Genomic DNA, 15977 nt, shown 5'->3' with positions numbered 1-15977 from the left:
TTGAAAACCCAAAGACCCCGGCGAATAGAAAATGCCCGGGTTAATGGGGCTACAACCGAGGTAATTAAATCTTGGTGGTCCTATTTGAAAAATCCCGTTGTCGATACTATAAAACCGGCCAACCGTTGGAATATGGACGAAACAGGTATAATGGAAGGCAAAGGATCTAATGGCCTGGTGTTAGGGCGTAATAAAATCCGGCCATTACAGCGAAAAGAGCCTGGAACGCGGGGTTGGACGAGCATAATCGAATGTGTATCAGCTACGGGGGCTGTTATACCTCCCCTCGTTATATTTAAGGGGAAAAACGTACAGCAACAATGGTTTCCAGCTGATTTAAGTCCTTTCGATACCTGGCAATTTCATGCAACCGAAAACGGGTGGACAAATAATGAAACAGGTATCGAATGGTTAAAAAAGGTGTTTATTCCGTATACCCAACCTTTAACCCCTGAAAAGCGGTTATTAGTTCTGGATGGCCATGGATCACATATAACGGACGAATTTATGCTTCTTTGCTTGCAAAACAATATTCAACTCCTATATTTACCCCCTCATTCGTCACACGTTCTTCAACCGTTGGATTTATCGGTTTTTGGGCCGTTAAAGGAAGCTTATCGACGTCAACTTGGATTTGTTAGCCAATTTTGCTGTTCAACAGTTATTGGAAAACGAAATTTCCTACTTTGTTATCGAAAAGCCAGATTAAAAGCATTTATAGCAAAAACCATTCAATCTGGTTGGCGTACAACGGGGTTATGGCCGGTAAACTTGGTTAAACCACTTTTAAGCCCTTTTTTGTTAGAAAATAGCAACGCCAACGTTATAAAAGATAAAAACAACGGTTTGCAAAGGGATAAAACACCGGAAAGCCCAGCCCAAAAAATTAACGACCCGTCTTTACTTATTTGGAAAACCCCTAAAACGACCCGAGATATCCGACTTCAACTGCAAAAACTTTCCCAATCCAACAAAACCAACGCTACTTCACGTCTTTTATTTGCAAAAGTCCAAAAAAGCTTCGAAGCCAAAGATACCCTTTTGGCTAGCGCCCAGCAAAAAATCAGCTTATTGGAAGCACAACTGGAGGCAATACGGCCGGTTAAAAGGAGGAGGGTGGTTCCGGATCCAAACGAGCTTTTGGTTAACAAACAGAACATTATTGGATTGCAGGAAAATGATATAGAAAATTTGGAACCTTTAGCTGATGAAGAAGAGGTTAATGAACCGGAGAAGCGTGAAAACGATTGTATTTTTGTCCGTTGATAATTTTATATTTAAATCAGTTTATAAAAGTAGGCATTTCGTTGTTAGATTTTCAGGGTGCCGAACAGGGGGGGGTGCCGAACAGGGGGTACGCAACGTTAGTAGTAGTAGTAGTAGTAGTATTATTTAACGCCGGGCTCGGCCCGGCTTGTTAGCCGGCCGTTAGCAACCTCCCGAGGGGTATCTCGGCGCGCGTTCTATCTTCTTTATTTACACAGGGGGAAAACAAGGAGGGCAGAGGCGGATCGTGCCTGACCGGGTTCGGGCCCGGTCCTGCTTAGGGGGATAGTTCACTGACGCGACCCCGTGCCTAAGGTGCACGGAGGGTTCGTCTGACGGCTTGTGCCGTGAAGTGTGGGTGAAAAGGCAGTAAGTCTATTCCTCGTCTGAGTTCGAGTCGTTTACGATCGGTGTCCCTAGGCGTAAAGTGCGTTCGTGGCGCGCGGGGCGCTGGCGGGCCGCTCTGGGGCGGGCGCTGAAGTAGTTGGTGGCTATCGAAAACGCCTCAAAGCTTTTCGGTTGCCCGAGGCTTGTCTGGAAGAATTTGCGGCGTTGGGCGCGGTCTGGCGGCCCGACCGGCCGCTCGTTATTAAGCCACGGCCAGTTTTTCCACACCGCCCGCGAATAGCGGCAGTGCACCGGGTGTTTAGGGGAGGTCCGTTTCCAGCACCAGGCACACGAGGTGTTTGCATCCTGGTGGTTGAAACGGTCATGGTAGGCTTTGAAATCGCCGTGGCCGGTCCTCATGGCCAAATAATGGCCCAGTAGGGGTCTTGGCAAACGCAGTTCCTCGGGCTCCTTTCTCGGTGTGTATTGGAATTTCCATTCCCTATATGCGGGGGACCGTTCACAGAGTTCTTTACGCCACCAGTCCTTCTCTATGTTCGAAAGAATGGCTCTGAGGACCGTGCCGGCACCGCTATACGTGGTTTGCTGAGCCCTCGGGTCTGGGTCCGGCGGTCCGGCGGAGCCGGCCTTGGCCAGCTCGTCAGCCCGGTCGTTTCCCGGGATTCCCTGGTGCCCAGGGCACCAACGGACCCGAACCTCGGTACCTTGTTTTCGGAGTAGATCGACAAGGTTATGGAACTCCAGAAAGGCCCATTGGGACGAACGCGGCGCGTCGCCTCTAAGACCCCAAATAACCGAGGTGCTGTCCACACAAATCCAAATCCGGGCGCCTGGCTGGGCCTTGGCTGCCGCCTGTAGCCCTGCTTCACGGTTGTAGGAGAGGTTGCTAACTTTAAAAAAATATGCAATTCAGGCTTATGTCGCAACGTAGCGGTGATTTGTTCGGAAACATGATTTCCCTAAGCCTGAAAAGTTATCAGAGAACCTGATCAAGCTATATTGTTTCGTTCGTCGTGCAGCATAGCTATCAGCGCAAAGTAACCAACTCAGATAAATTATAATGTAAAGCGAACCAAGTACAAAAAGACCGGAAGAATACGGGTTCCAAACAGGATTAGCAATACAACCATAAAAAGGAAGCAAGCAAAAGGATGAGAGCGGGATACCAAAAGCAGTCAAACAGACAAGGGGCAACGGAGAAAAAATACAAAAAGGACAACTGAGGAAACGGAAGAATAGAGATGGGATAAAAAGTAAAAAAAAAAAAAAGAAAAAAAAAGAAGTGAAAAATTACATCATTTTCTTCATGTCTCACATTCTGGGAGCCGTGAGGAAACAGAAGCGGCTGTTTCCCAGGCATATGTTTGCACGCTGTAGAATCTAGGCAGACCAAGTCTTGGATTTCGTAGAGCCACCACTGATAGCACGGGTGACATGGCGATTCTCTGGATCCTTGCTCGAATGAGAATCGCTCTTCTTCGGGCTCGCTGGCGGTGTATAATCCCATTGAAAGTAAGCTGATGTTGGCCAACCGCGGTCGTTGATCTCGTGAGATCGAGGTGAGTAAACTTGATCTTCTTTCGGTTGCTTGTTTCCCGAATGTCCCCCGTTACCGCCGGCGATAAAGCCATTTTTTGGATCCTTGCTAGAATGTGAATCGATTTTCTTCGGGCTCGATTCCACCGAAGACGAAGAGTGCGGGTAGTGGATTGACATTGATTCCTGAGAATGGCTGACTGACATCGCTTGCGGAGAATCGTTGACTGACATTGATCCCCGAGAATAGTCCGTATCGATTGGATCCGGCCAATCATCCTCACTCGGACGTCTCTCCCCGAAACGCCCCTGAACCGGTCTTGGACTGCCGCCTCCCCAACATCCCCCGTTACCGCGGGCGACAAGGCGGTGCTTCTTGTCCGTGTTCCGACCGGCGCAGGCCGGAGCATCGGCTCCGAGACCACTGGGAGCGGCATTCCCACGAGGGGAGTCTCGAGCCACAAGCCCAGGGCTGTTTTCGCCGTGGTCAACCAGGACAGCGGCAAGCGCCAGGGGGCTCAGGCCCGTGACGAGGGCGAGCTGGAATGGGATGGAGAAGTGCATTTTTTGTAGTGTGCAAGTATCATAGAAGGAAGAGAAGTGAGCACAAAGACAAAGTGTAAAAAAGAAAAAGAAAAAAAATGGACAGCAAAGTTTGATTGAAGAGGCTCGAGACACAGGTTCGAAAACAGAGGATGCGGCTACAAACAAATATAACCTCACCAGTTGTTGCAACTGTCAATTCTTCTGACGTTTTCCATTCTTTCGATCCAACAACCTTGTGCATTCCAGCATAAATTGCTTCGCAGGTCAGAGCGCGCATAGACTCTTTTTGGGACCCTCATCAAGCCAGGACCCTGGATTTTAATCCAAAGTACAATATCATTACCGAAAAAAAGGAACATGCAGGAATTCGCGTTGTGATCATAGCACAACATGCTAGTCAGTCATTTGAGTGAGAGTCCAAGTCTTTAGTTGGAAAATTTTATCTCAAGGAGGTGCCTTTTACAGAGTTGACCTACTATACAATGTGCCGGGTCACCGGCAATACCGACCGCATTCCCAATCCCGGCACACAGGTAACTTGAATCTTTGGCTATTCAATACCTCCAAGATAGTGCCCGGCGACTAGGGGTAGGCTGTACATCTCCGTGCTATTAATAAATGCTTTGTTTCCTCGATGCGCCCTTGAAGAAAGAAGTAATGAGGCACTACAAAGGGTTGCGAATTTGGATTCACGCTATACCTCAATTGTCTCCCTTTCCCGTCAAAGTTGCATACCAGTCCCTCATCAGTCTCAACAAGCCCAAGAACTCTGGGGAGCTCTCAGGTAAAATGTCTCTGTTATTTTCGCTCTTTTTTCTTTTCCTGTAGGCTGGGTCGAATAGAGGTTCTCAAGCTCAAACATTTCCAAAGCAATGGAAATGATTTTGCGTAGTGCTCAATTCCTCAAAGGGTTGAAGTCGAGAACAGTCAAAAGAATATAGTACACTGTTGTTCTATGCAGGTCCTTTTGTAAACTTGGATTATTTGACAGTCTGTTTGATCAGTCTTTGGGCCTGACAGTTGCTAGTCAAAGCAAAGTCTGGTGATGCGCCAAGTGCCTCTCCCTTACACGCTTTCTGCATCCACAGGCGACCCAAGGAGCCGAAGCAAAACCTCGAGCCGACTCGGCAAAGTCTCAAGAGGCCTCAACGGAAACAGGCCAACCCGAATCTCCAACCCACTCTGCACATCCACCCGCGGCGGCTCATGCGGTTTTTCCAGCCGGTCCAAAAATGCAGTTGAAACGGCAGCCGAGTAGACGAGAAAGTTGTCCCCGTCCGTGGGGCTCGACGCCAAGCAGACGCATCGATACCGCCCGACTGGCCCAGCGCGCCCGAGCCTCATCACCGCCTTGAGCGCATCCAACCCGCGCAGCATATCCTCGCCGACATGGCCCCCCGCCACGACGTAGCGGGCGCAGTTGACGACGCCGGCCATCACCTCGGCCTCGGTGGTGGGCTCGCGCACCTGCGGCAGGAACCCTCCCGCCGGGCCCGGCACGACCGTGAGGCTCCGTGCACGCGCCACTTGATACAGCAGGCAGACGAACCTCGCCTGCAGTAGCGCCTGCGCGACCTCGCGGTCCGACTTTTCATCCCCCTCCCCCTCTGCCAGCATGATGCTCGCCAGCGACCAGGTCCTGGCGTCGTGGAGGTCCTCGTAGACGCGTCCGTTTGCCTCCCGGACCGGCAGTCTGCCGCTCTCCCGATCGACCCTCTGCGCAAGCCCGATGATGGTCGCGACGATAAAGGGGTCTCTGGCCTGATCGGCCCAGGTCCTGGCAATGTGCTTGAGTCGCCACTGCCGCCGCTTCGCCATGACGGATCCCAGGTCCACGTACGCCAGGTTGGCCAGGTGCGTGTGCGTGCCCTTTGCCAGGTGGCCGAGGACGCAGGCGTGGGGCAGTTCGCCGTCCGAAACGGCCTTGTAGCCGCCATCGGGGATTGTGAGCATCCCCATAGTGGACGCAAAGGCAAGGGGCAGCGGCGAATGGACGTGGTCATAGGCGAGATGCAAGTCGCTGGTGAAGCCCACCTCCGAAGAAGAATCCGTAAGCCCGGTGAACAAGGCCGTCACCGCGGCCATCTTGTCCCGCCTGGTGGAAACGGGACTAAGGAGTGCCTGCAGGTGGCACGCACACGACATCGCCTCGTTCGTAATGGCGTAGTCTGGGGCGAAGGCTTGTAGGGGAGAGTCGTCCGGGTAGAAGACGCACCGCAGGATGTCGAGGTGGATGTTCTTCCATTTGATCGGATGCACCATGAGGGTCTCTCGTGGGTGAAGCCTCTGTAGTTGACACAGAGACATGAGCTCTGGGTTGTTGATGGGGTGGCTCAGGTCGTAGAGGCGCCATGGTCGGTTCGTGTTGGAAAAGTTGGCCACTTGCAAGGCCATGCTCAAAAGTCTGCTCATGTATGCAGTTGCGGCTGCCCCCTCGCCAGCCGCGACTGTGGGCTTCGTGTCTTCTTGCTGTATGTTTGACATTTTTTCCCTGATTAAGCTGGGCTGCTCTTTCCAAGACGTCTATTGCTTCCTGCTGAACTGCAAAGACGTGCTTGACTTGGCTGAATGCCCAAAGAAATAATTGCTGATATCGAGTGACGATATATAGAATATGACAGATCTATGTGATTTGCTGTCGTCCACAGAACAATGCTTGGTTTTTGCCAAGTTTGCCAGTGGACATTCCTTGATGGAAAGCTGCTAGCCACCAGCTTAGTGACTTCAAAGATAATATCTTACTCGGGAAGTCGAGTGCGATCCTCGTGTGGGTTTGCAAGGGAAACAGAGACCCTGGCAGTTTTTGAAGACTAAGATAATGAATGTCAACCGACGAGGAGAGAAATGATTTGGGAGAGAGTAGAGAACCGAGGACGACAGGATAAGGTGTGTGCCCGCTCTTTTATATGACACCATGTTTAAGTTTGTCTAATGGGGTCGATAGATACAACGCAGCAACCATCTGCATATGCCTCGTGTTCGAGTAAACTTAACTACCCCCTAAATAGCTACATTTCCAAACTTTCCAGCCCCCGTGGTAGTTGCGTGGCTTCCTGTGCATGTGGAAAAGGATTCCAAACCGCCAACATCTTCTGGCCTACCTAGGTACCTACCTACCTACATACCTTGGGTACCTCCTTAGCTAGGAGCGGTTGTTAAGATCATTGGAGACAACAATGATCTGGATGGATCTCGACTGAGCTTCTCCCGTAGCTCGTGCAAGCATTATAACGAAGGGCGGGTGGATGGCAGCAAAATAAAACAAGGGAAGCGCACCACATCTTGTTTCCGGGGAAGTCATAGCTAGAATAAGACGCAAGAGTAAACCGTGTTTGGGGCCTAGTACTGCAAAGATGTATGTCAAGTGACCAGGTTGCCGGGGTGGCAGGCAAGGTTCACACTCTAAACAAAACATTGCATGTGGAAAAGGTGGTTGGTCACCTTGTGGCGAATGGAGCAATTACTGTTCTTCACCCCACGCCTGTGATCTGTGGGAGTAGGGTCTATGACTATGGGGTTGCTGGGACTGCCGCCCAGCATATAGTTCGCCTGTGTGATGCACAAATCAAATTTGGGCGCAACCCTCCCGATAAGCTTTGCGACTGATGCGCATGATACCGAGAAGGACTGAAAAAGAAAAAAAGAAAGAAAAGTTATATCGACCCAGAAAAAGTAGATGTACAGACCTACCTACCTACCTAGGTAAGTACCTAGGTAAGGTGTAGATATCTATCCTGTTTCTCCATCCAGTGGTCGAAACAAGCAAATTCCCCAATCGTGTTGCTAATGGTACTGTAGCTACCTACCTAAGTACCTACCTACCTAGTTAGGTGCCTTAGGTACCTGAGGTACATACCTTAGCACCCATCTACCTAGTTAGGTGCCTTAGGTACCTGAGGTACATACCTTAGCACCCATCTACAGTGGCAAATTCTTGTACATACGAGGCATAGAGTTACCACCAACTCCCTCTAATCGACAATAGGACTGCAACATTCACACCAACACGTAGACTGCTCAAATGAACAAAGATTTCTATCCCATTTTTGATCTGCCAGGTTCGTATCTATCTATCTGAACATCTCCCAGACAAAAGCCTTTATATGTGGCATCTCCAGTCCTTCCCGGAAGTAGACCGCTTGCTGAATTCCAAATCCATAGAAACAATGACCCTCGCCCATTTGTACATCTCCATGGGGGTCTCCAGTCCCCGTAGAGCAAACAGGCGCTGTCCACTCGTTCCCATACCCTCGTCAATTCAACAAAATCCACCAAAAGGCAGGCCAGGGGAGATCGAATTAATGGTCCGCGGTGTCTGTCTGTCGACAGCGACATAGAAAAAAAAAGGAGAAGCAGGGGGTATTAGTTTGGCCCTGCAGAAAAAGACACCGACAAAGGAAACCCGAATGATTTTATGCAGCCCGCAAAGTCGTAACATGAAGCAGTAACATCGTGAAAAAGATCAAAGCCAATGGCCCGTGAAAAAGGTTATGAACTTGACAAGTTTACTCGTCCTCGTCGCTGAAAACCTCCTCACCACGCTTCCTCCTGGCCATACGCTCCTTCTTCTTCTTACGGGCCTCGGCGCTGGTAAGCTTCTTGGCCTTCTTGGTGCTGACAATCTTGTTGCCCATGGCATCGAACTTCTCCTCCTCCTCGCCGTCGTCGGCCTTGAGGCGGGGACCAGAGCCCTGGCCCTGCACCCAGTTGTGGCCGGAAGGCGTCATCTTGCCGTCAACGACAGCCCAGACCTCCTCAGTCAGGTCCTTGGTGAACTCAGACGAGTGAGTAATGATGATGACACCACCCTCGAACTTCTTGAGCGCCTTGGACAGGGCACCGAGAGAGTCACGGTCCAAGTAGTTGGTAGGCTCATCAAGAACGATCAAGTGAGGACGCTGCCACGAGCAGGCGGCAAGGACGACCTTGACACGCTGTCCACCAGACAGACCACGCATGCGCGAGTGAGAAACCAGCTCGGCGTCGAGACCAAAGTTGGCGCAGTGGCTCTCAATCTCCTTACGGACCAGAGGACGGAACTGACCAGAGGCAAGAGCCTCCTTCATGTCGACCTCGGCAACCATCTTCTGGTGGGAAGCGAGCAGCTCCGAACGAGGGAGCCAGGCGTTGTCTGCCGACATCATGGGGACCCAGCGCTCGTTCTTCATGCCAATGTTCTCACCCAGAGCGAACGTGCACTCGTACTCGTACGAGTTCTTGAACTTTCTACGGGCGTTGATGCCGATGACGCGGCGTTGGGTACCGTCGACCTTGAAGACCTTGTCCATGGCCTTCTCGTCCTCCTCGGTGATGATCTTGTTGGCACGGTCCATGGTCTCACGGTCCTCACCAGTCTGGAAACGCCACTGGATGTACTCGGAAGGAGTGCTGTCCAAGTGGTTGTCGATGTGGGCGAAAGCGTGCTGCTTGATGTAGGCGATACGGATGTTCTCGTGCTGGTAGATCTCACCAGCAGTGGGGATAAGCTCACCAGTCAGGACGTTGATGAGAGTAGACTTTCCGGCACCGTTGGGACCAATGACGGCAATACGGGAACCAAGAGAGCACTGGAAGGTGATGTCGCTGATCTGGGGCTTGGAGGTACCAGGGTACTGGAAGTCCATCTTGGTGGCACGGAGAATGGCCTTGGCCTTGGTCTTGACACCCTCGAGGAAACCGGGCTCGGGGAAGGTGAACTCCATCTCAGAGGCACCGAGCTCGTAGTAAGACTTGGCCGAGGGGCACTTCTTGACGAACTCCTTCAGGTTACCACGGTAACGCTTGAGCTTGAAACGCTCGTAGTGAACGATGTGCTGGCAGACGTTGTCGAGGAAGCTGGAGTCGTGCGACACGATGATGGAGGTGCAAGGGGAGTTCTGGAGGTACTCCTCAAGCCACTTGACGTTCTTCACGTCCAAGTGGTTGGTGGGCTCGTCGAGCAACAGAATATCAGGAGCCTCGAAGACGGCACGGCACAGAGCCAGCTTCATCTTCCAACCACCGGAAAGAGCGGTGATCTCACCAGAAACCATGGAGTCGGTGAAACCGAACTCGTTGAGGCGCTTGACGACGTCCTCGCGGGTAACCGAGACCTTGGCCTCCTCCAGCTTCTTCATGGTCCAGTCGATGGTGGTCATCTCAGTGTCAGCAGAGTCAAGGTCGTGCTCGACGAAGACGGTCTTGACCTCGCTCTGCTTGGGGAAACCCTCGACCTGCTCGTTGTTGATGGCGCGCATGAGGGTGGACTTTCCGGAACCGTTGGGGCCGCAAAGACCGTAACGCTGGCCACGCTTGAGACGGAGATGGGTCTGGTTGAGAAGAATCTTGGCACCGTAGGCGAGCGAGAACGTGCAGTTGCACAGGTCCTCACCCTCCTCGTCGTCAGCCTCCTCCTCCTCGGCATCAGCAAGGCCGGGGGAAGCCTTCTTGCGGAGAGTCTCGACAACGCTGTCGGCCTTGGCATCGCCAACAATGACGCTGACGTAAGGCTTGAGGGCAGTAGCCCAGGCAGGGGCATCAACCTCCTTCTCGTCGACGAGCTGACCACCAACAGCGGCAATGTACTCAATGACGGGAGCGAACTTCTCAGCCTTAGCGTCCTTCTCGCTGGAAAGAGCGTCACGGACGTGGGCGGCAACGGTAGCAACGTCACCGTCGTTGCGGCGCTCGGGGATCTTGCCGTCAACAACGTTACCGACGCGGGTAAGAGTGTCAAGACCCTGCTTGGTCTTCTCACGAGCCTCGGGGTCGGCCATGTTCTCGAAGTTCTTCTGCAGGTTGGGCATGAGGCGGGGAAGGAAGGCAGCGACGATGTTGGGGTCGTCGACAAGCTTGCACATGTTGTCGACGATGACAGCTGCCTTACGCTTGATGGCAGTTTCACGCTCCTGAAGACCACGCTCCAGAAGAGGAACCATCAGGGCCAGGGTGGGCTCAGTGACCTCCGTGACGAAAGTGGTGGCACCCAACAGGTGGACGGTCTCGGGGACGTTCTCGGGCTTGGCGATACACTTGATGAGCTCAGGAATGAAGCGCTCGATATCCCTGTTGACAATCAAGCTGCAAATCTTCTCCATGATCTTGTAGGCATGCTCCTTGACCTCCTTCTTGGTGTCCCACATAGCATCGCCAACGACGGGGATGAGGTCGGGGACACGAAGGGCAGTCTGGGCGGGGGCGGTCCTGACAAGAGTCTCGATGAAGTCGAGAACAGCAATCTTTTCGGGCCACTTCTGGGCGTTCTGGAGGGACTCAATCAGGTGAGGAAGGGTGGCCTTGACGGCGTTGGGGTTGATTGCCTCAGCAATGGCAGAAGCGGCAGCAAGTGCTGCGTTCTTGACAGAGGTGATCTTGTCGCCGGCAGCGGCGAACACGCTGGGCAGAAGGACAACCAAGAATGGCTCGACGTGAGGCGAGACATTGGAGTGTTGGGCGATGGCCTGGATGGCGCAAAGAGCCTTCTCGCGAACCGCGGCATCCTTCTTGTTGCCGAGCTGCTTCTTGAGGTTCTCGATGGTCCTGCATAGAGCAATAGGGTCAGCGCCAAGATCTACTAAACCAAGACAACTTGTGTGCAGATTTTTTGGAGGGGTAAGAAAGGTGGATGTTGCAGCGGGTCGGCGCCGCAGGGTCGCCGCTCAAGCGCGTCACAACCAATCAAAAACGCCACAGGGGGCCTGTTCGCCCCGCGTAGCGATTTTCTTTTTTCTTCTTTCCAGGGGAATGGGTATTTTCGGCTGCCCTATGCGACAAACCCCTGGCCACAAAGTGCGATAGTGGGGGGGGGGGGGGGGGGGCGAATTTTTGGGCTGGAGGGGAAATGCTTGGTGGGATGTTTGCTTACTTGGTGGGAGTGTCGCAGTCCTCAATGCGACCGTTCAGGAAAGTGGCGAGAGCATTGGAAGACTCCTTGATAGCGTCAGCCTCCTTGGAGATGGTGAGCTTCTGCATGAGCTCGTCCAAAACCTTGAGGGACTGGGCGTTTTCCTTGGAAGACATTTTGTAGGTATTATGATAAGGAGTCGGAGGTGATGGTGGGGGTTTGTCGTGTTATTGGGAGGTCTATCAATAAACCGTCCAATCGTCTATCGTGGGTATCAAGAAAAAGATAGTCGTCACCGGAGCCCGCGGAAGAGAACTTCGATGGAGGGTCGAAGATCAGTTCTGCTCTATTGTAGCACCGAAGAGGTCGACTGTAGATGTCGGCGTTGGTCTCTTGGAGAGGAGAGTCCCAACACGAACCAGGCAGAATAGCAACTTCACGACGGAAGTAGTGATGAACCTGCAATCTGTGTATCCTACTGAGAGGAACCAAACGAGGAAAAGAAAAGAAGAAAATGACAGAGGGGAGATTGCGAGAAAAAGGTCAAGCCAGACAGATTTGGAGGGGTCAGGGAGAGGACAGTCGCCTTTTAAGAGAGGGAGCCCGACTTGAAAATGCCACAGATTTCTCAAAAAACTTTTTAGTGGGGCGCCTTATTGCCCCTCCACCGCAGGTTGCGCTTTTTGAGTCGAACCCGACATGGATCTGGCTCTTATCAAGGCACCATTAGCCAGATTTGGCTCAAGGCGGTGAAGCCGCACTGCGGGATTACACTGCCCGCCCCCGGAGATCGAGGGGCGCAAAAGAAAAAATTTTCCCCTTGGAAAATGCCCAAACAAAATTTTCCCTGTGATTTTACCAACGGAACTTCTTCGCCTCCCTGGCAACCTCCCGGTTAGGCCGCCCGTCTAGCCCCACGAAAAGTTTGACTGGGAGGCAAAAAGTTCTTGCATTCCCCCGCAATTCTTGCGCTGTTTCTTGATTAGCGAGCAGACATGGTGCCAAACCCGAGCTGGCCCCGGCTGTCCTACGTGCTCTTGGTACTGTTTGAGATACTGACACCTTTTCGTATATGATGGGGTTGCTGACGGCATTATGAAAATTTAGATTAGCCCATGGTTCTTTGCACCTTTAATCCGTAGAGTAGTCATTTATTTCCGGAGTAGCTGTGGAACCTGACACACACTGTCTACCTACGGTACGGTTGAGATTGATCTGTCCTTTACCGCGGTGTTTTGCCTCCCTGGTTTCCAAGGGGTGCATGAGACCGTTGGACTGACACATGCAAGGAGTTCCCGAAAACAAGCTCCTGGGGAGCATGACAAGACCAACAAAATCAGATACTATGTAATCTACAGCACGCGTGTCCCAGATTGTTACCCTAGGGCAATAATATACTTTTGCCTTACCGCGGCGACGCCGTTTATTCACGATAAGCCCTAACCCTTAACGACAATCGGTCTTGCAATGTTGACTTGCGGGCGTTTTCTTTCTATTGACCATATGTTTGCTACTCTACCTATTTCCCGCGTCAGCATCTGCAAAGCTCGTGGAATCTACCAAAAATAATACCAAACGAATCCGCCCGAATCTGTCAAAAACAGGGAACAGCATCCGACGCAGTTGCGACAATACAGTGTTATTCATTTTGACAAGAAAACCCTGGCAGATAAACGTCGGTGTAGTTGCAACTTGAAACGACGAGCCTCTGCGAAGCAACGTGGGACTGACCACAGCGTGGATTCATGGCAAACGTACTCAGTATGGTGCATTACCCACGCGCGGAGAATGCTTTTTTTGTAGGTATCAAGGCTTTTTCCCAGGGAGCTGAAAGCATACCTGGAGCACCCGAGGTACCTGGTAGGTGCCATTTGATGGTGCTTTCCCGTATGTGACTCTCACATCTGAGTCACGTGACATAGTTCAGCTCACTGGAATGGATCTCTCGCTCGTGTCCCCCGAAACCGACCTGGCTCCTACCTGCCCCTTGCTGATCTCGTAAGGGCAAGAATCCAAGACATAATTCCTTTGATCTCTTGCCGGAACTCTGCACGTAAACGGCAAACTATCTCATACCGCAAGTTTTAAGCCGACAGGAAAAGCCCAAAGTTGGTCGCGAAAACCACTATTCGCCGTCGGCTTTTACTTCAATCTCGCAGTTTATTCCGCGACATTACGCGCTCATTACCCCGAGTACCGAGTGCGGAGAAGGATTAAGAAAAATGGCCTCCAGATGTCTGCACATTTCCCCTCTTTTCGCTCAGTGTCGTCGGGCAAAGTTGCCCGCTAGGAAAATGCATGCGTTATTCTGCTTCTACTCGGATTGAGACCTCCTCAGCCGGTCGATCTATTGCTATTGTAGCCGCGAGCCACTTCTCCCCAAACGATCGTGAATTCTGTGTTAATCGACTTGCGATGTCGAATGGTATTCTTCGGGTGGCTGGCGACCAAGTGGTCGATGGCAAAGGCAATCCGGTCATCCTCCGCGGTGCTGGCTTGGGAGGATGGATGAAAATGGAAAACTTCATTACCGGGTTTCCTGGTAAGTACTGGTCCTGCACAATGTGTCCGCTACAGACCTGTCGATGCTGATGATCATTGGTTCAACGTAGGCCAGGAACGACAGCATCGGGCGGCCATGCTCGAGGTGCTAGGACAAGAGAAGTACGACTTCTTTTTCGACAAGTTTCTCGAATGTCAGTTGGATACCGGCACGAATTCCCACCCTTTTGCATAACTTCTGATATGTTCACGACAGACTTCTTCACTGATGCCGATGCCCAATTCTTTGCATCACTGGGCTTGAACTGTATCCGCATCCCGTTCAACTACAGACACTTCGAGGATGACATGAACCCAGGTGTCTTGAAGAGCAGCGGTTTCAAGCATCTTGACCGGGTGATAGACATAGTATGCTCACAGTCCATCGCCTGTTGCTGTAGCAAAAACGCCCCACTGCGTCGCTAACAGAATCATGTCTTCAGTGTGCCAAACACAACATCTATACGATTTTGGACTTGCACAGCCTCCCGGGAGGCCAGAACCCAAGCTGGCACTCAGACAACGTCTCCGCCTATGCTGCTTTCTGGGACTTCAAAGAGTTTCAGGACCGTGTGGTGTGGCTTTGGGAACAGCTTGCCCATCATTACAAAGGCAACCCGTGGATAGCAGGATACAACCCCATCAATGAGCCGGCTGATGAAAAACACGCGCGCCTCCCAGCGTTTTACGACAGGCTCGATGTTGCGATCCGTAAAATTGACCCAGACCATATTCTCTACCTGGATGGCAACACCTTCTCGATTGAGTGGAAACACTTTGATCGCGTGATCCCCAACTCAGTGTACGCTTTGCACGACTACAGTCTCATGGGCTTTCCCATGGGGGATCGCTACAAAGGAACCCCGGAGCAGCTCCAGAAACTTGAGAGCCAGTTCCTGCGCAAGGCCAAATTCCAACACGAACACTCTGTTCCCATTTGGAACGGAGAGTTTGGCCCTGTCTACGAAGATCCTGCAAAGAACCCCGACGCCGAAGAGATCAACTCAGAGCGCTACGCACTCCTCGGCGCTCAGCTGAATGTCTATGACAAACATGCTATACCATGGAGCATTTGGCTCTACAAAGACGTCGGGTTCCAGGGCATGGTCTATACTGATCCAAAGAGCAAATACATGCGCACCATTGGCTCATTCCTAGAGAAGAAGCGCCGACTCAATTTGGACGCCTGGGGCCGATCTCCGAACCCAGAACTCGAGGCCTTGGTAGCTCCGCTGGTTGCCTGGATTGACAGTAACGCACCTGCCGCGAAACATGTGTATCCGACGACATGGGATACGACTCGGCACGTTTACCGGTCTGTGATGGAGATATTTGTCTCGGGAAGCTTTTCCATCGAGTTTGCGAAGCTCTTCGAGGGCATGGGCTTTGAAGAGCTTGAGGAATGTGCACGCAGCTTCGCCTTTGAGAATTGCGTGCAGCGGGAAGGTCTGAACCGCATCATGAGCGAGCATGCTGTGCTTACTGCCTCGAAAGCTACCTAGTCAATGGTTGAGTTTGGTAATTCGGCTTTGTCTTGGTTTGTCTTGAACTTGTAGGGCACTTCTTTATTCTATTTTCCAATCCAACAATTCTCATCCCAGTTCGGCTGTAATAGTGAACACGGCCACGGACAGCGAACAAAGGCACCTGCTAGCCCACTTTTGTTTGTTGCCCGCATTCCACCACACAGCTAGATTTGGATCCGAATGCAGCACACCGGCGCCGTTCGTCGCGCTTGCAGCTTGCAAACTAACTCGTTTTTTTGGGTAGCCGCCGTGTGGATTATGTGCCGCTCATCGCCAGAACCATGCCGCCTTTGTACTCTATGTATTCTCGCTCAATGCGAATACTACATATGATGTTTTCAGGTCACCAAACATTTATTCTTTGTGTAAAGACGACATCTGTCTCTGCAGCA

The 15977-nt window shown here is 51.8% G+C and overlaps 4 protein-coding genes across 4 annotated transcripts; 2 read left to right on the top strand and 2 right to left on the bottom strand.

The window, feature by feature from the left end:
• Positions 1-3048: 3048 nt before the first annotated feature.
• On the top strand, positions 3049-3723 carry MGG_17780 (uncharacterized protein; the record flags this gene model as incomplete). The annotated part of the gene is made up of 2 exons (XM_003720126.1): positions 3049-3109; positions 3401-3723. The coding sequence occupies 2 exons, from the start codon at positions 3049-3051 to the stop codon at positions 3721-3723; spliced, it is 384 nt and encodes a 127-aa protein (XP_003720174.1).
• A 1038-nt stretch (positions 3724-4761) lies between these two features.
• Positions 4762-6180, bottom strand: MGG_09431 (uncharacterized protein; the record flags this gene model as incomplete). Its single annotated transcript, XM_003720125.1, has 1 exon — positions 4762-6180. One exon carries the CDS (start codon positions 6178-6180, stop codon positions 4762-4764), a length of 1419 nt encoding a protein of 472 aa, XP_003720173.1.
• A 1538-nt stretch (positions 6181-7718) lies between these two features.
• On the bottom strand, positions 7719-12080 carry MGG_14971 (elongation factor 3). The gene is made up of 2 exons (XM_003720124.1): positions 11540-12080; positions 7719-11214 (listed from the first exon to the last, which is right to left on the bottom strand). Exons 1-2 carry the CDS (start codon positions 11692-11694, stop codon positions 8202-8204), a joined length of 3168 nt encoding a protein of 1055 aa, XP_003720172.1. The 5' UTR covers positions 11695-12080; the 3' UTR covers positions 7719-8201.
• A 1435-nt stretch (positions 12081-13515) lies between these two features.
• MGG_09433 (endoglucanase family 5 glycoside hydrolase) lies at positions 13516-15659 on the top strand. The gene is made up of 4 exons (XM_003720123.1): positions 13516-14060; positions 14131-14214; positions 14277-14428; positions 14503-15659. The coding sequence occupies exons 1-4, from the start codon at positions 13817-13819 to the stop codon at positions 15559-15561; spliced, it is 1539 nt and encodes a 512-aa protein (XP_003720171.1). The 5' UTR covers positions 13516-13816; the 3' UTR covers positions 15562-15659.
• The last annotated feature ends 318 nt before the right edge of the window (positions 15660-15977 follow it).

Source organism: Pyricularia oryzae, chromosome 6 (assembly GCF_000002495.2).
Source record: "Pyricularia oryzae 70-15 chromosome 6, whole genome shotgun sequence".
In the NCBI taxonomy this organism is placed as follows: domain Eukaryota; kingdom Fungi; phylum Ascomycota; class Sordariomycetes; order Magnaporthales; family Pyriculariaceae; genus Pyricularia; species Pyricularia oryzae.
Note: the sequence above shows the minus strand (reverse complement) of the source record. Positions and strands in the feature narration are given on the sequence as shown.